The sequence below is a fragment of the Somniosus microcephalus genome, unplaced genomic scaffold, assembly GCF_052327205.1.
Source record: "Somniosus microcephalus isolate GS21.2 unplaced genomic scaffold, FLI_Smic_1.0 unresolved_chr6, whole genome shotgun sequence".
NCBI classification, from domain to species: Eukaryota; Metazoa; Chordata; class Chondrichthyes; order Squaliformes; family Somniosidae; genus Somniosus; species Somniosus microcephalus.
The window spans coordinates 49,673,384-49,691,611 of NW_028225184.1; the positions used below are offsets into that span (position 1 = coordinate 49,673,384).

The following is an 18,228-nucleotide window of genomic DNA, read 5'->3' on the forward strand; positions in this document are numbered from 1 at the left end:
TTCTCCTCCAAATGCTGCGAGTTTGCACCCGTTAACGTTAGATTGTCTTGTATCACCCGTAGTTTGTCTTTTTCTAATTCATCCTGATCATCTTCCATTTCTAGGAAGGTTTCTTTATCTTGTTCCACACAATACACTGCGGCATAGATCAGTAGCTGCACTGCCCTATCCGCCTTCCATCACTTCTCCTTAACTTGCTTTTCAATGAACGCAAAAACGTCCTCCAAAAATACTCTCACATTCTTTGTTAGACATTCTACTATCAATGGCTGCAATTGTGCATCATCGCACTTCTTCATTAACTTCGCTTTATAATCTAAAAAAACAATCTCACTCGACATTCTAATATCAACTTAAAGAAACACTATCTGATAGATAACCTAACCTTTCACAACAACTTTCATTGATCAGACGAAAAGCCAAACGAAAATCCAAACGCCTGCCTTATGCACAATAGACCTGATCTCAATTAATATTCACTACCCCACGTTGGGAGCCAATCTGTAGCTTTTAAAAGCTCTTATAATAATGTGTCCGTGACTACACAAACCACTCCGGGTTCAGCTATTTGGGTATCAGTTAAACAGGTTTATTAAACATTAAACATCCAGTACAAAGCAGTAGTACTGAACAAGGAGATAGTCAGAGTCTGTTCCTCGAACCCGGCGTTCCTTCCCAGTGACTGCGGCGTGGTCTCCTGATTTTATGTTGCTGTGCTCTGTTGACTGAAGCTCGCTTCCTTGGGATTTTGCTGTGTTCTGTTGACCAAAGCTCGCTTCCTTGGGATTTTGCTGTGTTCTGTTGACCGAAGCTCGCTTCCTTGGGATTTTGCAGTGTTCTGTTGACCGAAGCTCGCTTCCTTGGGATCTCGCTGTGTTCTGTTGACCGAAGCTGCTATCAATCTCTGGCTACATGGTGCGCTGCTTTCGATGTTCAAAACCTGAATCTTTATATCCTTTTACCTCTCGTTTTGCCTACGTGGCAGTAATTAACCCTCTGACACCAGGTAAATGGTCTTGCTTCCCTCGGTAGCCATTTTATGACCAGGTTGATCCCAGTAGGTTTGTCTCTATGCATTACTAAGTATCCTTATCTTAGATGTTCACTTTGCACAAAGGATTTCCTCGAACATTTTCTAAACAGACTCTCCATCCTATAGCTATACTACTGAAGGATGTGTCCAACTCCTATCTCCCTCTCTAGTTCTTATCTCTTTACGCGTAATATTGCTGAATTCCTCATCTCCATAAACTTAGCACTACATTCCATTACTTCATTAATTGTAAACACAGCAGTGTTTTTAGTCAGGTTGGCATAATTTCCCATCCTGCTTTGCTCTCAGCCATTCGCGATTTTATACAGGCTTGTATGCTTTTAACATACAATTTCACATATTATAGTTATGTAAAAATGGTTATAGAATCTTAATAATTTTTACTAAATCCTATGGTTACACCCTATCCTAAGGAACCACAGTGCCGTGGTCAGTTTGCCCATCCTCCCTGCATTCTTTTTTCTCATCCATACAGGTAGAAATTACCTTGTCCCTGTTGGAAAAGGTCCAGGCAGAGGCTCATCCATCACTACATCCTGGGTCCCCAAACCTTCCTGAATCGCAGTCACTACCTCCTGTCCCTGACAACTGACGAAATCTAAAGTACTACTTAACCTGAAGGCTGTGACTGCCTCCTGGAATTAAGTGACCAGATCATTCTCCCCATCCATTCTGCATGGCAATGTCTTAAGCTCGTATTCCGGCTCAACAATTCTGAGCCCAAGTTCCTCGAGTTGCAGAGACTTACTGCAGATGTGGTGGCTCGGGATCGTGATGCTCTCCACAGAATCCAGTCGCTGCAGTTACGACACACCACCTGTCCTACCATCACAAAACTTGTTTTATTTATTAATTATTAGTTAATGATTTTATTCAATCGATATTTTTCTGGTTAATTGTATCATTTTATTTAGTTTAATTTAGTAATTTAATAATACTAGCAAGTTATTGTTTATCAGCTCTTAATTTCCCCCCTTCCCTAACATAGAGAGCAAAACAGAGCTGCAACACTCACTAACCAATCACCTGTCTGCTCCTCTAAAACGTCACTCTTTGTTGTTTTTCATTCGGAGCCTCCCGCTGACGCACCTTTTGACACAATTTTATTGTAGCATGTCTTTGCCACCCGTATTAACTTTTTCAATTCCCTCCTGTACTTTACATAATGTTCCTGGTTATTAACGTAATCTTTTTTCTGGCATTTTTTATAAGGCTACTTCTTTTTTAAAGCTCTGTGATCTTTCAGTGCAGGGCTGAATGTTGTACAGCTCTGTGTCCTTACACTGCAGGGCTGTGTGTTGTACAGGTCTATGTCCTTACACTGCAGGGCTGGATGTTGTACAGGTCTGAGTCCTTACACTGCAGGTCTGTGTGTTGTACAGGTCTGTGTTTTTGCACTGCAGGGCTGTGTGTTGTAACGGTCTGCGCCCTTACACTGCAGAGCTGCATGTTGTACCGGTCGGTGTCAGTTTATTCATCAGGCATTGATGAGCATTTTGATATCGGATTGTATGAGGATGCAATGGAGGTTGACGTAGGGCATCATTGCTATGGAATGACAAATGGGACTGAAGCATAAATAATGTTCAACAAGTGTCATTCTGAGCTAACAGCTAAGGTGGAACTTATGGTTATGATATAAAGCAGGTGCCTGGGACTAAAGATGCAGGCTTCAGTCTTGTCAATGTGTGCATCGAAAAATTTGTGATGCATCCAAAAAGGAATGTTGGCCCAGTAGTCAGACGACATGGTGACAGAGTGGAGGGGGTAGGATGTGCGGTGGGGAGGGTGATCGAGAATGATAGAATTTTAACGGGGGTACAAGAACAGAAAGTTCGGTGGGAGTTTGGGCACAAATCTTTGAAGGTGACAGGACCGTGTAACAAAGCAGCTGATAAAGCCTAAGCAGTCCTGGGCTTTATAAACATAGGCGTAGATTACAAACACCAGAACGGTATGTTAAACCTATATAAATGGGGGCAGGTGGAGTGTTTTGCCCAATTCTCGGCACTACAATTTAGGAAGGACGTGAAGCATTGCAGAGGGTACCGGAGGTATTTACTATATAGGATCCAGAGATGAGGAGTTGCAGTTACGTGGATAGATTGGATAATGTACGTTTTAAACGTTCATTGGAAGTGGGCATCGATGGCATTTATTTCCGTCCCTAGTTGCCCTTGAGAAGTTGGTGAAGAGCCAGCTTCTTGAACCGCTGCAGTCCCTGTGGTGAATTCACACCCACAGTGCTGTTAGGGAGGGAGTTCCAGGAATTTTACCCAGCGACGATGAAGGATCAGCGATATACTTCCAAGTCAGGATGGTGCGTAACTTATAGGGGAGCTTGCAGGCGATGGTATTCCCATGCTCCTGCTCCACTGTGCTTCTAGGTGGTAGAGGTTTCGGGTTTGGGAGCTGCTACCGAAGAAGCCTCGGCGAGTTGCTGCAGTGCAACTAGTAGATGGTCCACACTGCAGCCACGGTACGCCGATCGTGGAGGGAGTGAATGTTTAATGTGATAGTTGAGGTGCCAATAAGGCGAGCTGCATCATCCTGGATGTTATACAGCTTTTACAATGTTGTTCTATCTGCACTCATCCACGTAAGTGGAAGTTATGCCATCACTCTCCTAACCTGGGCCTCATAGAAGGTGCCAATGTTTTGGGGAGTCCCCAGCTTACCCTGCTTCTGACCTGGTCTGGCCAAGCTGGGGTTGTTCTCCTTAGAGCAGAGAAGGGTGGAGGAGATTTCATAGAGTTTTTTTTATATCTAGAACGGTTTCAGATAGAGTAAATTAAGGTAAACTGTTTCCACTGGCTGAAGGGTCGAAAGCCTTAGAACACATATTTAAGATGGTTGGGGAAAGAACCAGAGTCGACATGAGGAAAATCAGTTTTATCCAACGAGTGGTTAGGATTTGCAATGCACTGCCTGATAGTGTGGTGGATACAGATTCAATAGTCGGCTTCAGATGGGCATTGGAAAACACTTGATGGAGGAACAAGTGTGGGGATGTGGAAAAACATCAGGAGAGTGGGACTAACTGGATTGCTCTTCGAAAGAGCCTCGATGGGGCGAATGGATGAACTATTCTATGACTCCATGATTTTGCAGTACTAGGAGATGGAGTTAAAACTATTGTCGTCAGCGTACATTTAAAAGCTGATCGCATATCCATGGATGAAATCTCTAAATTGAGCATGTAGATGAGGACAAAGAGCGGCCGATGATCGATACTTTAGAGGCAACAAAGGGAACGGAGCTGTGGGGTGGTGGCTGTGGAGAGAAAGCATTGCTGGAGATTCTCTTGCTCCGATCAGATAGGTAAACGTGGAAATATCAAGGGGAGTCACATCAGAAGGGAGGCCAAGGTCAGAGAAAATAAGAGGCAACGGAGCAGAGGAGAGACGGAGTTTCTACAGTTGATAAATGTAAGATTGAGGGTTTCAGTCTCAGCTGAGGCAGGGCAGAGGACGGCCATGTTATGCTGACAGAAGTACACGCCTCTTGTGATGGAGATGATATTCGGTCGGATTGTCAGGTGAGAGATGAATAGGGATCTGAGGTTAAAAATCCTCATACTCAGCCTGAGACAACAGCGAGGGATGAGGATGGAATCAGCGACAAGGGTATGGAGTTTGCGTTGGGGCCAAATATGAAGGCCACGCTATTCCCAATATTTTACTGGAGTAAATAGCATCTCATGGAATCAGGTTGTTGCAGTTTGATAACACAGAGGGTGTGGAGAGTCGAGAGAGATGGCGGCGAGCCGGAGTTGGATGTTGTCAGCAGACTTGTGGAAACAGACCACATGTCTGTAGATGATGTCACAAAGGGCAGCATGTAGATGAAGAAGAGGAGAGGCAAGAACCGAAAGTTCAAAGACTCCAGAGATAAATGTGCTGCTATGGGAAGAGAATCCATTGCTGGAGATGCGCTGGCTACGATCAGATCTGTAAGACTGGAAACAAGTGAGGGCAGCCCCACCGAAAGAGGCCAGTGTCAGAGGTATGGAGAGATCATGGGTGGGTTTGCTGCTGGTTCGGAGGCGAGGTTGGAGATGGCGAGGGGTGAGGTCATGGAGGGATTTAAATCAAGGATGATAATTTACATTTAAGTCGTTGGCAGACTGAGGGACAATGAGTCTCAGTGAGGGCGAGAGTGATGGGAAAGCGGGATTTGAGCAGTGCTGGAGGTTGACAGCAGAGTTTGGGTTCGGTTGAAGTTCATGGAAGGTGGAGGTTTGGTTCCGGCCAGGAGTGAACAGGAAGAATGGAGTCAGCTGTTGGCACTGTTCTAAATTTACTGGAGCCGTTAACCTATGTAGAATAAACAGGTAAATTTCTGCTGTTAAATAGCTGAGAGAGGAATGTCAATGGGGCACGTTCAGTTACTGAATCCTAATATAATCCACGGTAATTTCTAGTTTCAAATCCTGAACATGGACTTTAACTGTCCCTGAGTCAGAGACTGAAACTTCACATTTTAACTGGGAAACTCCAGGAACAGAGTGCAGCGTGTCTGCTCGAGTCCCTGAGTTCAGCGTACACTGCGGAGAAATCATTAACAATTATAATCGATCGATAGCAGTGAACATGGCCAATACAACTACAGGAAACTGTAAATGAAGGCGCTCATTATTGCTGGATCCGTCCTGTAGGTGAGAGCTTTCTGCCTTATTCCCCAGAGAGGTGTGATTAACTTGTGGTCATTGAGATGTTTGTGTTTTATCCACCACATTAATTGGATCAGTGTCAATGATGTAATGTGTTTGTTCAAGTGACTGTAAATAATAGCAATGATCAGGGATATAACTGTGTCATTGGAGACTTATCCCCTGTATAAATCAGGGCCCATTGGAACGGATCAGCTCGGTGTGTCTGCCGGAGCTGTGGGTTCCACTCCAACAGCAGTCACCGCTTCTCACGGAAATGGGATACCCAGTAATCTATCATATAGAAGACATTTACTATACTGTCCTTGCAGCCGTTGGAGTTCCTGGTAAGCCTGTATCTTTGCTACTAATGGTGTAAATCGGTGTTAACTGTGCTGCTGCACTGGGTAATGTTTCACTCTCTCCATGTTTTACACAGCTGCCTGTTCATTTCAACCAGTGGAAGAATGAAATGTCCTCAGTCTCTGCTCTTTCTGTCTTGTCGCAGCTGCAGTATATCTGTAATGATCTTTGTACATCCAGCCCTGGCATTGCTCTGGGATTATTATCTGTACTGAATCAGCTGCCTGGGCTAAGAGTATGTATTAGCTGTTATCAGTTTCATCTTGTGGAACTACCCTGTTCTGGAATATTTTTACCGCAAATGTTTTTTCAGTGATTAATAATGAGAAAGTTCACGGTGTCAGTGTTACAATGAGCGAGTGCAATGTACTCCCTCCCCGATAACATGGTTCAGTTTGACGGGGATTTCAATGTGTGCATTGGTTATCACTGTTATGAAATATTATTTCACTGTGTGTGTATCTGACGGCACTCCAGAGGTCTGGCGACTGAACTAAGATTGCTGCTGTCTCTTTCACATCTCCTTCTCTCCTTCAGTGGCGATGGATTCACTGACTGTCACTGGACCTCATTGTAAAATGATATGTTTTGAGGTTATGTTTTATAAGTTTGCACTGTATCTGTTGGAATCAATAGCCCTTCTATTGATCTGGAGCTTATAGATAGCAGCGGTGAGGTTGGAGTTGAGTTAATTGTACATTCCTGCCATCTAACGCTGTATTTTATAATTACCGGAGAAGGGACTTCAAGTTTTGTCAGCTCTGTCTGGAAGAGGCATTCGAGTCTGTCTCTTCCTTGCATTGCAGATGAAGTTAACTGTGCAGAGGAACAGGTGGCGAAATGAGTGCCCTGAATAAACATTAAACGGTTCACCATTGGACAAATTTACGCTGATAATACGATCACTGAGCAAGGAGCTGGTGAGCAGAATTTGGGCGTAGGATTTTAGGATTGAATCGGATATGAACATGAGCTTTGACAGAGAGATTACAGACAGTGCGGAAATATAGAGGAGGGATATAGAAAGAGAGAAGTAGAGAGTGCTTTGACAAAGCGAGCAATGACAGTGTGGAAATATAGAGGAGGGATAGAGAAAGCGAGAGGGAGAGAGAGCTTTGAGAAAGAGAGCACAGACATTGTGGAAATATAGAGAAGGGATAGAGAAAGAAAGAGGGAGAGAGAGCTTTGACAAAGAGAGCACAGACAGTGTGGAATTATAGAGGAGGGATAGAGAAAGAGAGAGGGAGAGAGAGCTGTGACAAAGAGTGCACTGACAGTGCAGAAATCTAGAGGAGGGATAGAGAAAGAGAGAGGGAGAGAGAGCTGTGACAAAGGGAGCACAGACAGTGCAGAAATATAGAGGAGGGATAGAGAAAGAGAGAGGGAGAGAGAGCTTTAACAAAGAGAACACAGACAGCGCAGAAATATAGAGGAGGGATAGAGAAAGAGAGAGGGAGAGAGAGCTTTAACAAAGAGAACACAGACAGCGCAGAAATATAGAGGAGGAATGGAGATAGAGAGAGCGAGGTAGAGCTTTGAAAAAGAGGGTATAGATATTGAAGAAATATAGAGGAGGAACTGAGAAAGAGAGAGGGAGAGAGAGCTTTAACAAAGAGGGCACAGACAGCGCAGAAATATAGAGGAGGGATAGAGAAAGAGAGAGGGAGAGAGAGCTTTGACAAGGAGGGCACAGAAAGTGCAGAAATATAGAGGAGGAATAGAGATAGAGAGAGCGAGGTAGAGCTTTGAAAAAGAGGGTATAGATATTGAAGAAATATAGAGGAGGAACTGAGAAAGAGAGAGGGAGAGAGAGCTTTGTCAAAGAGGGCACAGACAGTGCAGAAATATAGAGGAGTAACTGAGAAAGAGAGAGGGAGAGAGAGCTTTGACAAAGAGAGCACAGACAGTGCTGAAATATAGAGTCGGGATAGAGAAAGAAAGAGGGAGAGAGAGCTTTGACAAAGAGAGCACAGACAGTGTGGAAATATAGAGGAGGGATAGAGAATGAGAGAGGGACAGAGGGCTTTGACAAAGAGGGCACAGACAGTGCAGAAATATAAAGGAGTAACTGAGAAAGAGAGAGGGAGAGAGAGCTTTGACAAAGAGAACACAGACAGTGTGGATATATAGAGGAGGGATAGAGAAAGAGAGAGTCAGAAGGCAAGAGAGAAGCAAATGTTAGAGTGAAAGTGATTGAGAGAGAGCTACTGAAACTTCGAGTATAATTATAAGTAAGAGATGTGTTATTAGGTTGTGGTCAAATTGGGAGAGATTATATTGTTGTGTGTTTGTCCGTCAGCACTTCAGTCTGTTTTGGTAAATATTATTTTTCCTTACGTTATGAATTATTATTGCACGTAATTCTATTGATTTAAATAATAGGATCCATGATTTATTGATCATAATGAGTTATTAAATCGTGGATTTTAAATGCTGTACATCAGTTGAATTCAATAAAAAATGAGGTTGAACTCATTTGAATTTGATGCAACTGATGTGCTGTGTAAAAATATTGATGACAATTTACACCAACGAGCCGTTCACCGACACCGGTAACCACAGACATTACTGATTGAATGCATTAATTGAGTTGTGTTACTGAAATGTATGAATTAGATTTCCACTAACTCTGCTACCGTCTCTCCCTGTGAATGCCATCCTCTCCTCCGACTGCAATGAACCCTCTAGCTCCTCCTCCGTTACTTCAGGTTGTAGGATTTCCCAAAACCTGTGCTCCTGACTCCCCTGCGGCTCCCACATGTCCTTTTCCTTTTCTCCGCTCCAATCTCACTCACTGGCTCGGCCTCCAGCTGCCTCTTTCAATCTGATCCAAATCCTCAAACACACCACAGCGGCTCTCGGCCGTTCTCGTTTAATGCCAGCCCCTGTCGGCTCTCTGAACCCAGAGCAACGAACCAGCTGCACCTCCACCTGTCCCCAAACCTTCCCGCTTGAATCACTTTCCCTCGGTCTGGAGATCAAATCCAGATTTAATACTTTGGATTCCGACTCTGTAAAACCCCTTTTCTCTTCCCCACCGGCAATGTGCCCTCAGTCAGCCCTTCCAGTGTATCCGGTGCTTATTCACTTTCTGTGTGGATTTCACAATTCATTCTCGATAATTGTGTTTTAAAAAATATTACTTGCCGGAAAGTGCTGCCCAGGTCCATGAATGAGTTTCCACTGTTCGATGCAGCAACAATTCTGGAAATTTCAGCCCAGATCCTGTCAAACTGCTGCTTGGGCTCCAGGCCTGATCAGTAATTTATCTGCTTCTTTTTCTCTCTCTTACAGTTAACGTGGTGGCGATTGTGATCCTGTCCCGAGGAAAGTGCGGTCTCTCCAAATGTATCACTCACTACCTGGTGGGAATGGCAGCGGCCGATCTCCTGGTCGTTATCACTGATCCCGTATTGAAGTGGATTGTTCTGATCTATTTCCCATTTTCATTCTTGAACATTACTCCTGTGTGCAGTCTCGTTGGCTTCTTGGGTTTTGCAACCACGGTGGTTTCTGTCTGGCTCACAGTCGCTTTCACCTTTGATCGGTTTGTGGCCATTTGTTGTGAGAAGCTGAAAACAAAATATTGCACCGAGAAAACTGCGGTCGTGGTTATCGGGACAGTGAGCATGCTAGGGTTTTTGGTGTCTTTCCCCTGGTACTTCAGATATCAACCTGCCTATATAATGCATAATGTTCCCTGGGAATGTTCCATTAAACCGAGCTTCTATACTTCCCTTGCATGGGGAGCATTTGAGTTGTTTCACCTCATTTTAACCCCTTGTTTCCCGTTCTTTCTGATTTTGCTGCTCAATGTTCTGACGGTCAGACGTATTTTAGCGGCCAGTAGAGTCCGCAGGGGACTGCGGGGCCGCAGCAATGGAGAGAATCACAAGGACCCAGAGTTGGAGAACCGAAGGAAATCCATCATTTTACTCTTCAGTATAACCGGCAGCTTTATACTGTTGTGGGTAACCCAGCTTTTTTATAACATTTACCGGCGAATTGCAGATATTCGGTTTTATTACTCCTTCACCGACACTCGTTATATTACAGAACTGACAGCAACAATGCTTCAGCTTCTCAGTTCCTGCACCAACACGTGTATTTATGTCCTGACCCAGACTAAATTCAGAGAGGAGCTGAAGAGCGCTGTGAAATACCCATTCAATCTAATTGTTAAATTAATTAAATCATAGATAGATAGATAGATAGACAGATAGACAGATATGTAGACAGATAGAGAGATAGAGAGATAAAAAATACATATAGAGTCAGGTGAAAAGTGAAAATGAGAGATAGTGTGAGCCCTAAACAGAGAGAAAAACTGAGGTCAGAACTGGGAGCCTAACAGAGAGACAGAAAGGAAACGTAGAGAAACAAAAATGGAAAATGATTGCCGAGCATAGAGTTGCAGAGATAACAAGCTAAAGAAAGTAAAAAACAGAAAGAAACCAATCGAAAGACGTAAATAAGCAAAGATTATGAGATGTAGATGTTGAAATGGATAGAAAAAGGAACAAAAATGGAATAGACAGAAAGAGGGAGAGTGTGAGAAATAAAAGGTTTAGACACACTGAGAAGGCAGAGAGAGAAACCAGTAACAGTTGAGGTGGCGAAAAATAGAAAGAGACAAATATAAGGAGATAAAATACACGGAGGAAAAGCAGAAACAGGAAAGGCACATGCAGATGTATAAGAAAACAGAAAAAGTATAACACCGATTAAAAGAAAGAGTGGGAGTTTGTGAGAAAGGGAAATTTGAGTGAAGATATTAGACAAATTGAGAATGAAACTGCGAGAGGCAGAGGGTAAGTTAACCAGGAGTAACACAGACAAATAGCGGAGATGAAAAGAGATACATTAAACAAATATTCTGTTTCTGCCTTCATATTGGAAGACACAAAGAACATACCAGAAATTTTCGGGAACCAAGGAAATATAGAGAGTGAGGAACGTAAAGTGATTAATATTAGTAATGGAAATGTACCAGAGAAATGAATGGGACTAAAAGCCAACAAATCTGCTGGACCTGATGTCCAACATCATAGGGTTGTAAAAGAGGTATCTGCAGAGATAGTATTGGTTTCGATCTTACAGAAGTCCCGAGGTTCCAGAAAGTTCCCCGTGGATTGGACTGCAGCAAATGTAACCACAATGTAAAATAAAGGCGGGGGATTGGGCAGAAAACAAGGAACTGCCTTCTGTAGTTGGGAAAGGAAAAAAGCTACTATTAAGGAAGTGGTACCAGAGCACCTGGAATATCACAATGTGATTCGTTAGAGACAACACGGCTTTATGAAAGAGAAATGGTGTTTGACAAACCTATTAGATTTTTTGCAGGGTGCAAACAGCAGGCTAAATAAGGCGGAACAAATGGATGTAGAATTTGATTTTCAGAACCCATTCGATAAGGTGCCACACAATAGGTTGTTAAACAAGAATAGGGCTCATGGGATTGAGGGTACCATATTAGCACGAATTGCAGATTTGTCAACGGACAGAACGCAGAGAGTAGGAATAAACGGGTCATTTTCAGGTTGTCAGGGTGTAACTAGTGGAGCGCAGAAGGAAGTGTGAAATTATCCACTTCGGTTGGAAGAATGGAAAAGCAGTAGATATTAAATAAGTCAACAGACTTGTAAATGTCGGATTCAGTGTGATTTGTGTGTCCTGTTTCACGATTAACAGCAAGTTAATATTCAGGTACAGCGAGCTGTTAGGAAAACAAATTATATGCTGAGCATTATTATAAGGGGCTTGCTTTATAAAATAAGGAGGTCTTGCTGCAATTAAATAGGGCATCGGTGAGAACACACCTGGAGGACTGTGTACAGTTTAATCTATTTAATTAAGGAAGGATGTACTTGTCTTAGAGAGTGTGCAACATAGGTTCACTAGATAGATTATAGCATAAGAGGGATGTACTATGAGAAGATATTGAGTAGAGTCTGGTTATATTCTCTGGAGGTTTAGAAGAATGTGAGGTGATCTTATTGAAATGTATGAACTTCTTAGAGGGCTTGACAGGGGAGATGCTGAGAGGCTGTTGCCCTGGCTAGAGAGTCTAGAACTAGGGGTCATAGATCCAGGATAAGGCATTGGACATTTAGGAATGAGATGAGCGGAAATTTCTTCACTCAGAATGTTGTTAATCTTTGGAAGTCTCTACACCGGAGCACTTTGGATGCTCACTAATTGAGTATATTCAAAACTGAGATCGATAGATTTTTGGATACTAAGGGAATCAAGGGATGCATGGATATGTCGTTCAGCAATGATCTTACTGAATGGTGGAGACTGCTCAAGGGTCCTCTGGCCTACTCCTGCGCCTCGTTCTTATTTCTTATGTTATTATAGACAGAAGAAGGCAATCAAAGCGAACTAGAGACACAGAAAGGAACAATGCAGGAGAGCTACAGACAGCAAACGAGACAACGTGAGACAAAACTGTTGCGGCTACATTCTCATCGACAACTGAACAATTTAATTAATTAAAATAGGATTTGTAAAGTGGCTTTTATAGTTAGGTGTCTCAAATCACTTTACACAATGAATTACTTCTGAAGTGTGGCGATGGTTCTGTAGGAAAATATTGAAATGTATATAGTTACTTGCTATGTGCCTGAACAGATATAAATAGTGTCTTTATCTTGATTTACGGATTTCGCAATATAGAGTTAATCTTCCTTTCTGGTATGAATGCTAATGATCGAGTGACGTGCAATTATTAGCGCCCTTACGTAGTCTGCAAACAAAAAGTTACATTTCATTGTAAAATCACGTTAAAAAAAGCTGAAGAAGATGAGGGGACAAACAGAAACATTTAGATAGGGCAAAGAGACAGAGAAAGAAACAGGTTAAAAGAGAGACTGAAGAGAAAAAGAAAAGCACAGACGATAAATGGAGAGACAGGACACAGAGTGGGTAAGAAAGGCATACATACATGGATTGATAGAACGCATGTCACGACCACCGGAAGTCCCAAAGTGCCTTACAGTCAATGAAGTACTTTTTTTTGAAGTGTTCTCAGTGTTGAAATCTGGGAAATGCAGCAGTCAATTTGCACACAGCAAGCTCCCACAAACAGCAATGTGATGAGGACCAGATAATATGTTTTAAATAAAACGAGCAAACTGTTGCTTGATGGATAAATATTGGCCCCAGGACATCTGGGAGAACTCCCCTGCTCTTCTTCAAAATAGCGCCATGTGATCTATTAGATCCACCTGAGAGGGCAGACGGGGACTCGGTTTAACGTCACATCCAAAAGGTGGCACCTCTGACTGAGAGTGTAGCACTACCACAACACAGCACTGGAGTGTCAGCCTAGACTTTGGAGCTTGAATCTCTGGAGTGGAACTTACACCTACAACCTTCTGACTCAGAGGCTTACACTGTGGTACAAAGCAATGATGAAAAGGAGTTAAATAAGACAGACAGCCCAGAGAGGGAGCAAAACAGAGAGACGGAGCAAATGAGTTGCAGGAGAGAGAGCGAGAGCAATGCACAAAGGGAGAAATGGAGAGACAGAGCACACAGTCAAAGGCACACAAACAGAGAGATCATTTGATAAAAAAGAGGAACGAGATAGAGATAAAGCTGAATGGAAAGATAGATGGAACACAGAAAGAAAGATAAGCAAGAGAAGGAAATAATGAGATAGAGAGGGAGAAAAGAAAATATAATAAAGCAGGGATAGTTGAAAAGGAGATGGGCTATAGAAAGAGAGAGAAAACTTGTAATAGAACGAAAGATACTGACAGAACAGCGAAATGGAATGAGAGACCAACGGGATTGTACAGAACGAAGTAGAAAAGAGGAAAGATGCACCAATTGAGTCAGAGCTAGTCAGAGGGAGACGGAAAGAGAGAGGGAAAGAGTTGTAGACCGGGAGGAAAGTTAAAAAAAGAGGCAGACAGAGATGAGAGAAAGAGCCAGGGAGAGAGTTAGAGAAATGGAAAGAGGAGAAAAAGAAGACAGAGATAGAGGGGAGGCAATTGCAGTAATTGGCAAAAGAACCAGCGGTGAGACGAGAATAATTATTTTACACAGCGAGCTGTGGGGGGGGGGGGGTGTTATTATCTGGAATGCACTGCATGAATGATGGTGGAAGAAGTTTCAATTGTAACTTTCAAAAGAGAATTGGATAAGCATTTGAACGGAGAACATTGCAGGATTATGGGGGGAAACTGTAGGAGAGTGGAATGCCTTGGAGAGCTCTATTAACGGTATGATGGATGGAACAGCCTTATTCTATTATATACGATTCTATGAAGACATGAAGCAAGATAGAGATACAGAGTGAGACAGAGTGTGATAGAAAACATAAAAAGAGAAATAGAAGAGTGATAGACAGAAATTAAAGATACCTGAAGAAATAAGACTAAAAAAGCTTGAGATTAGCATATAAGCACAGGAAGAGCGAGAAAATGAAAGGCAGACAGCTACAAATAAAACAGGGCAGTAGAGACAGGAATGAGAGTAACACACATAAAGCACTAGAACATACTTTTCACGCTCGCAATTTAATCAGCCTTATGACTGGGAGTGCAGACTGGCAGAAAAGCAGACAAAGTTAACGGGTCAGTTAATGTGTGTTCTGGGAAAACAAAGTGTTGGGTCTAACTTTGACAGTTCTAAAGGTGACTCCTGGAGGCTGCACAATGAAGGCACCGAGTCTTGTGTAACTGACCCAGCCCATCTCTTACTGCAGGAGGTTTCCAGTGGCAGAGCTTACCTGTGCAATGCGGATCTTTCCCAGTGACCTATTGTTTTCTGTGATAAATCCGGATATACTCTTAACCTCTGTTACAAAACTGGACAGGGTCACGCAGCACTGTAACAACAAGTAAAATGTTATAAATCTGAAATAAAACCCAGGAAATATTAAAGAAACATAACAGGTCAGAAAGAATAAAGTTTAACGTTTCGTGTGGGGCAATCGTCTTCCTAAGTGAAAGATAGAGAAACAGATAGATCTATCACTCCATATATATATGAGTGTGTGTGTGTGTGTGAGAGAGAGAGAGAGAGAGGAAGAGAGAGAGAGAATATGTTTGTGTGTTCTGATATATTTAAAATTACAAACCCAGGCAGGAACCATGAGTAGAGGGTATAACAGATTCTCACATGCATGTACTCTACACACAACAATAGCAAAAGAAGGGCTTCCATACCTAGAGCTCTCTGGATGAAGAAAACCTCAGAGATTAAATGAAACAGAATAAAGGAAACTTATGGTAAACTAGTATACACGTAGGGGGAGACAGCAGATGAATGCATGGCTGGAAATTTGGCGAGAGAGCTTCAGTTTCATGGGACCTTGGGACCCGTTCAGGGAGATGAGCCTTGTACAGGACTGATGGATTGTACCTCAGCAGAACCGGGACCAATATTCTCGCTGAAGGGTGGCGACGAGTGAGCTGTTCCATAGTGCTGTTGGGAATGATTTACAATAATTTGGCAGGGGGACGTACACCAGGGTGTAACATTAGAGAGGAGAAACAAGGTGCACAATGGATTGGGAGAGATAGATATCACTCGAGTAAGAAATAGTACCGTATTAGATATGGTCAGACATTAATGAATATAAGAAGGTCCAAGATAGATTTACAGTGCATGTGTGTAAATGCACGATGAGTGGTGAGCTGTAGGTTCAAGTTGCCATATTGGAAGATGGTGCTGTGGCGACAACGCAGACCTGGCACAGAAAAGGGCAGGATTGTACATTAAATATTCCTGGTTATAAGATTTTCAGTCGTCTAATTTGTTGATCTATCTAAAGACACCAAAATGCTCTTGGGACAATTTCCTCCACCAGCAGCAAAACATATTTTACAGCATCCTGTTTCAAAAGTCAGCTGGCCTGTCTTTGGTTCAATGAAGCAGGAGGAGGACGAGTGTTTGGATGGGCATCGAATAGTGAGAGTTCATATTACGAGGTCAGGAGACAGGATTCATGAAGGCTAATTTTTGGTGGTTGTGCTCCCAGCAGAGTACGTCATGAGACAGGACCTGGGGTCTGAGGCAGGTTCATCACACTATAGAGCTGATCTTGTAACCTGTGCACCATTCCAGTGAGATTGCATCACGTGCAGAGCCTTGCCATGTGACCCTGTCTTACCGTCAGTGTGCGGAGCCTGTGCTGGCTGCTGTGTGATTGTCTGCTGGCACCGTTTGTGCTGTCAGCAGGAGACTGGTTTCAGACCCTGGTTACAATTCATCAGTTGTCATTACCGTGGGAAAGAGCTGGAGTTGGCAGCTGACACTGTGTGCGAATTTACTCCATCCAAATAGAGGAAAGGACAGAAACGCACAAATTAATATTAAAGTTATTTAATCAAATACTATTAATTACAAATATAGTGAACATGATTGTAATCAGAGTTACAAGTAGTGCCCTATTCTATTCCAGGTACAGATTCTCGACTCAAACCAGCCGCTAGGACTGGCATGACTGCTGTCCATTATCTCTCGGCCTGTGATCGAATGGATGAACTACGGATTTTGTTAATCCCAGTTTGGCATAAAAATAAAACAAAAAATAAAAAACTCAACCGTGGCTAACAAGGGAAATTAGGGGTAGCATAAGATCCAAGGAGAGAACATACACATTGGCCAGATAAAGCAGTAAACCTGAGGATTGGGAACAGTTTACGATTCAACAAAGGAGGGCAAAAGGATTAATTAAGAAGGGGAAAATAGAATATGAGAGTAAGCTTGCAGGGAACATAAAGCCTGACTGTAAAAGCTTTTATAGATATGTGAAGAGAAAAAGTTTGGTGAAGTCAAGCGTAGGTCCTTTTCAGTCACAATCAGGGGAATTTATATTGGGGAACAAAGAAATGGCTTACCAATTAAATACATATTTTGGTTCTGTCTTCACAAAGGAGGACACAAATCACCTCCCAGAGATATCGGGGCAAATAGAAACATAGAAACATAGAAACATAGAGATAGGAACAGGAGTAGGCCATTCGGCCCTTCGAGCCTGCTCCGCCATTCAATGAGATCATGGCTGATCTTCGTCTGAGATCATAGCTGATCTTACCAGTTCAGTACCCCGTCCCCGCCTTTTCTCCGTAACCCTTAATCCCCTTAGCCTTCAGAAATATATCCAATTCTCTCTTGAAAATATTTATTGAATTAGCCTTCACAGCCCTCTGTGGCAGGGAATTCCACAGGCTCACCACTCTTTGAGTGAAGAAATTCTTCCTCATCTCTGTTTTAAATGATTTGCCCGCTATTTTTAGACTGTGGCCCCTGGTTCTGTGCTCCCCGGCCATTGGAAACATTCTCTCTGAATTAAGCCTGTCCAGGCCTGCCATAATTTTATATGTTTCGATGAGATCCCCTCTCAATCTTCTAAACTCCAGTGAGTACAAGCCCAAACTATTTAATCTCTCTTCGTAGGTCATTCCCGCCATTCCAGGATCAGCCTGGTGAATCGCCGTTGCACTCTTTCCATGGCAAGAACATCCTTCCGCAGATGGGGCGACCAAAACTGTACACAATACTCCAGATGCGGTCTCACCAGCACCTTGTACAGCTGTAGTAAGGTATCCCTATTCCTATACTCGAACCCCCTTGATATGAAGGCCAACATACCATTTGCCTTCTTAATCGCCTGTTGCACCTGCATGCTCTCCTTCAGTGACTGGTGCACAAGAACACCCAGGTCCCTCTGCACTTCCCCATCTCCCAATCTATTGCCATTTAGATAATAATCTACCCTCCTGTTTTTACCCTCAAATTGGATAACCTCGCATTTATCCACATTATAGTGCATCTGCCACGTATCCGCCCATTCCCCCAACCTGTCCAAATCGCAATGTAGCCTCCTGACATCCTCATCAGAGCCCACCCCTCCTCCTAGTTTAGTGTCGTCAGCGAATTTGGAAATATTGCATCCAATTCCCTGATCCAGATAATTTATATATATTGTGAACAGCTGGGGTCGCAGGACAGATCCTTGCGGCACCCCGCTGGTCACTGCCTGCCACTCCGAAAACGAGCCGTTTATTCCATCTCTCTGTTTTCTATCCGCCAGCCAGTTCTCTATCCACGTTAATACTTTGCCACCAATCCCATGAGCCTTAATTTTGCATGATAATCTTTTGTGTGGAACCCTATCGAAGGCTTTCTGGAAGTCAAGGTA

General features: G+C 43.0%; 1 protein-coding gene across 1 annotated transcript; it reads left to right on the top strand.

The window, feature by feature from the left end:
* Positions 1-4,898: 4,898 nt before the first annotated feature.
* Positions 4,899-11,237, top strand: LOC147087285 (putative G protein-coupled receptor 139). The gene is made up of 3 exons (XM_085978145.1): positions 4,899-5,006; positions 5,902-6,052; positions 9,363-11,237. The coding sequence occupies exons 1-3, from the start codon at positions 4,899-4,901 to the stop codon at positions 10,265-10,267; spliced, it is 1,164 nt and encodes a 387-aa protein (XP_085834271.1). The 3' UTR covers positions 10,268-11,237.
* Positions 11,238-18,228: the final 6,991 nt, after the last annotated feature.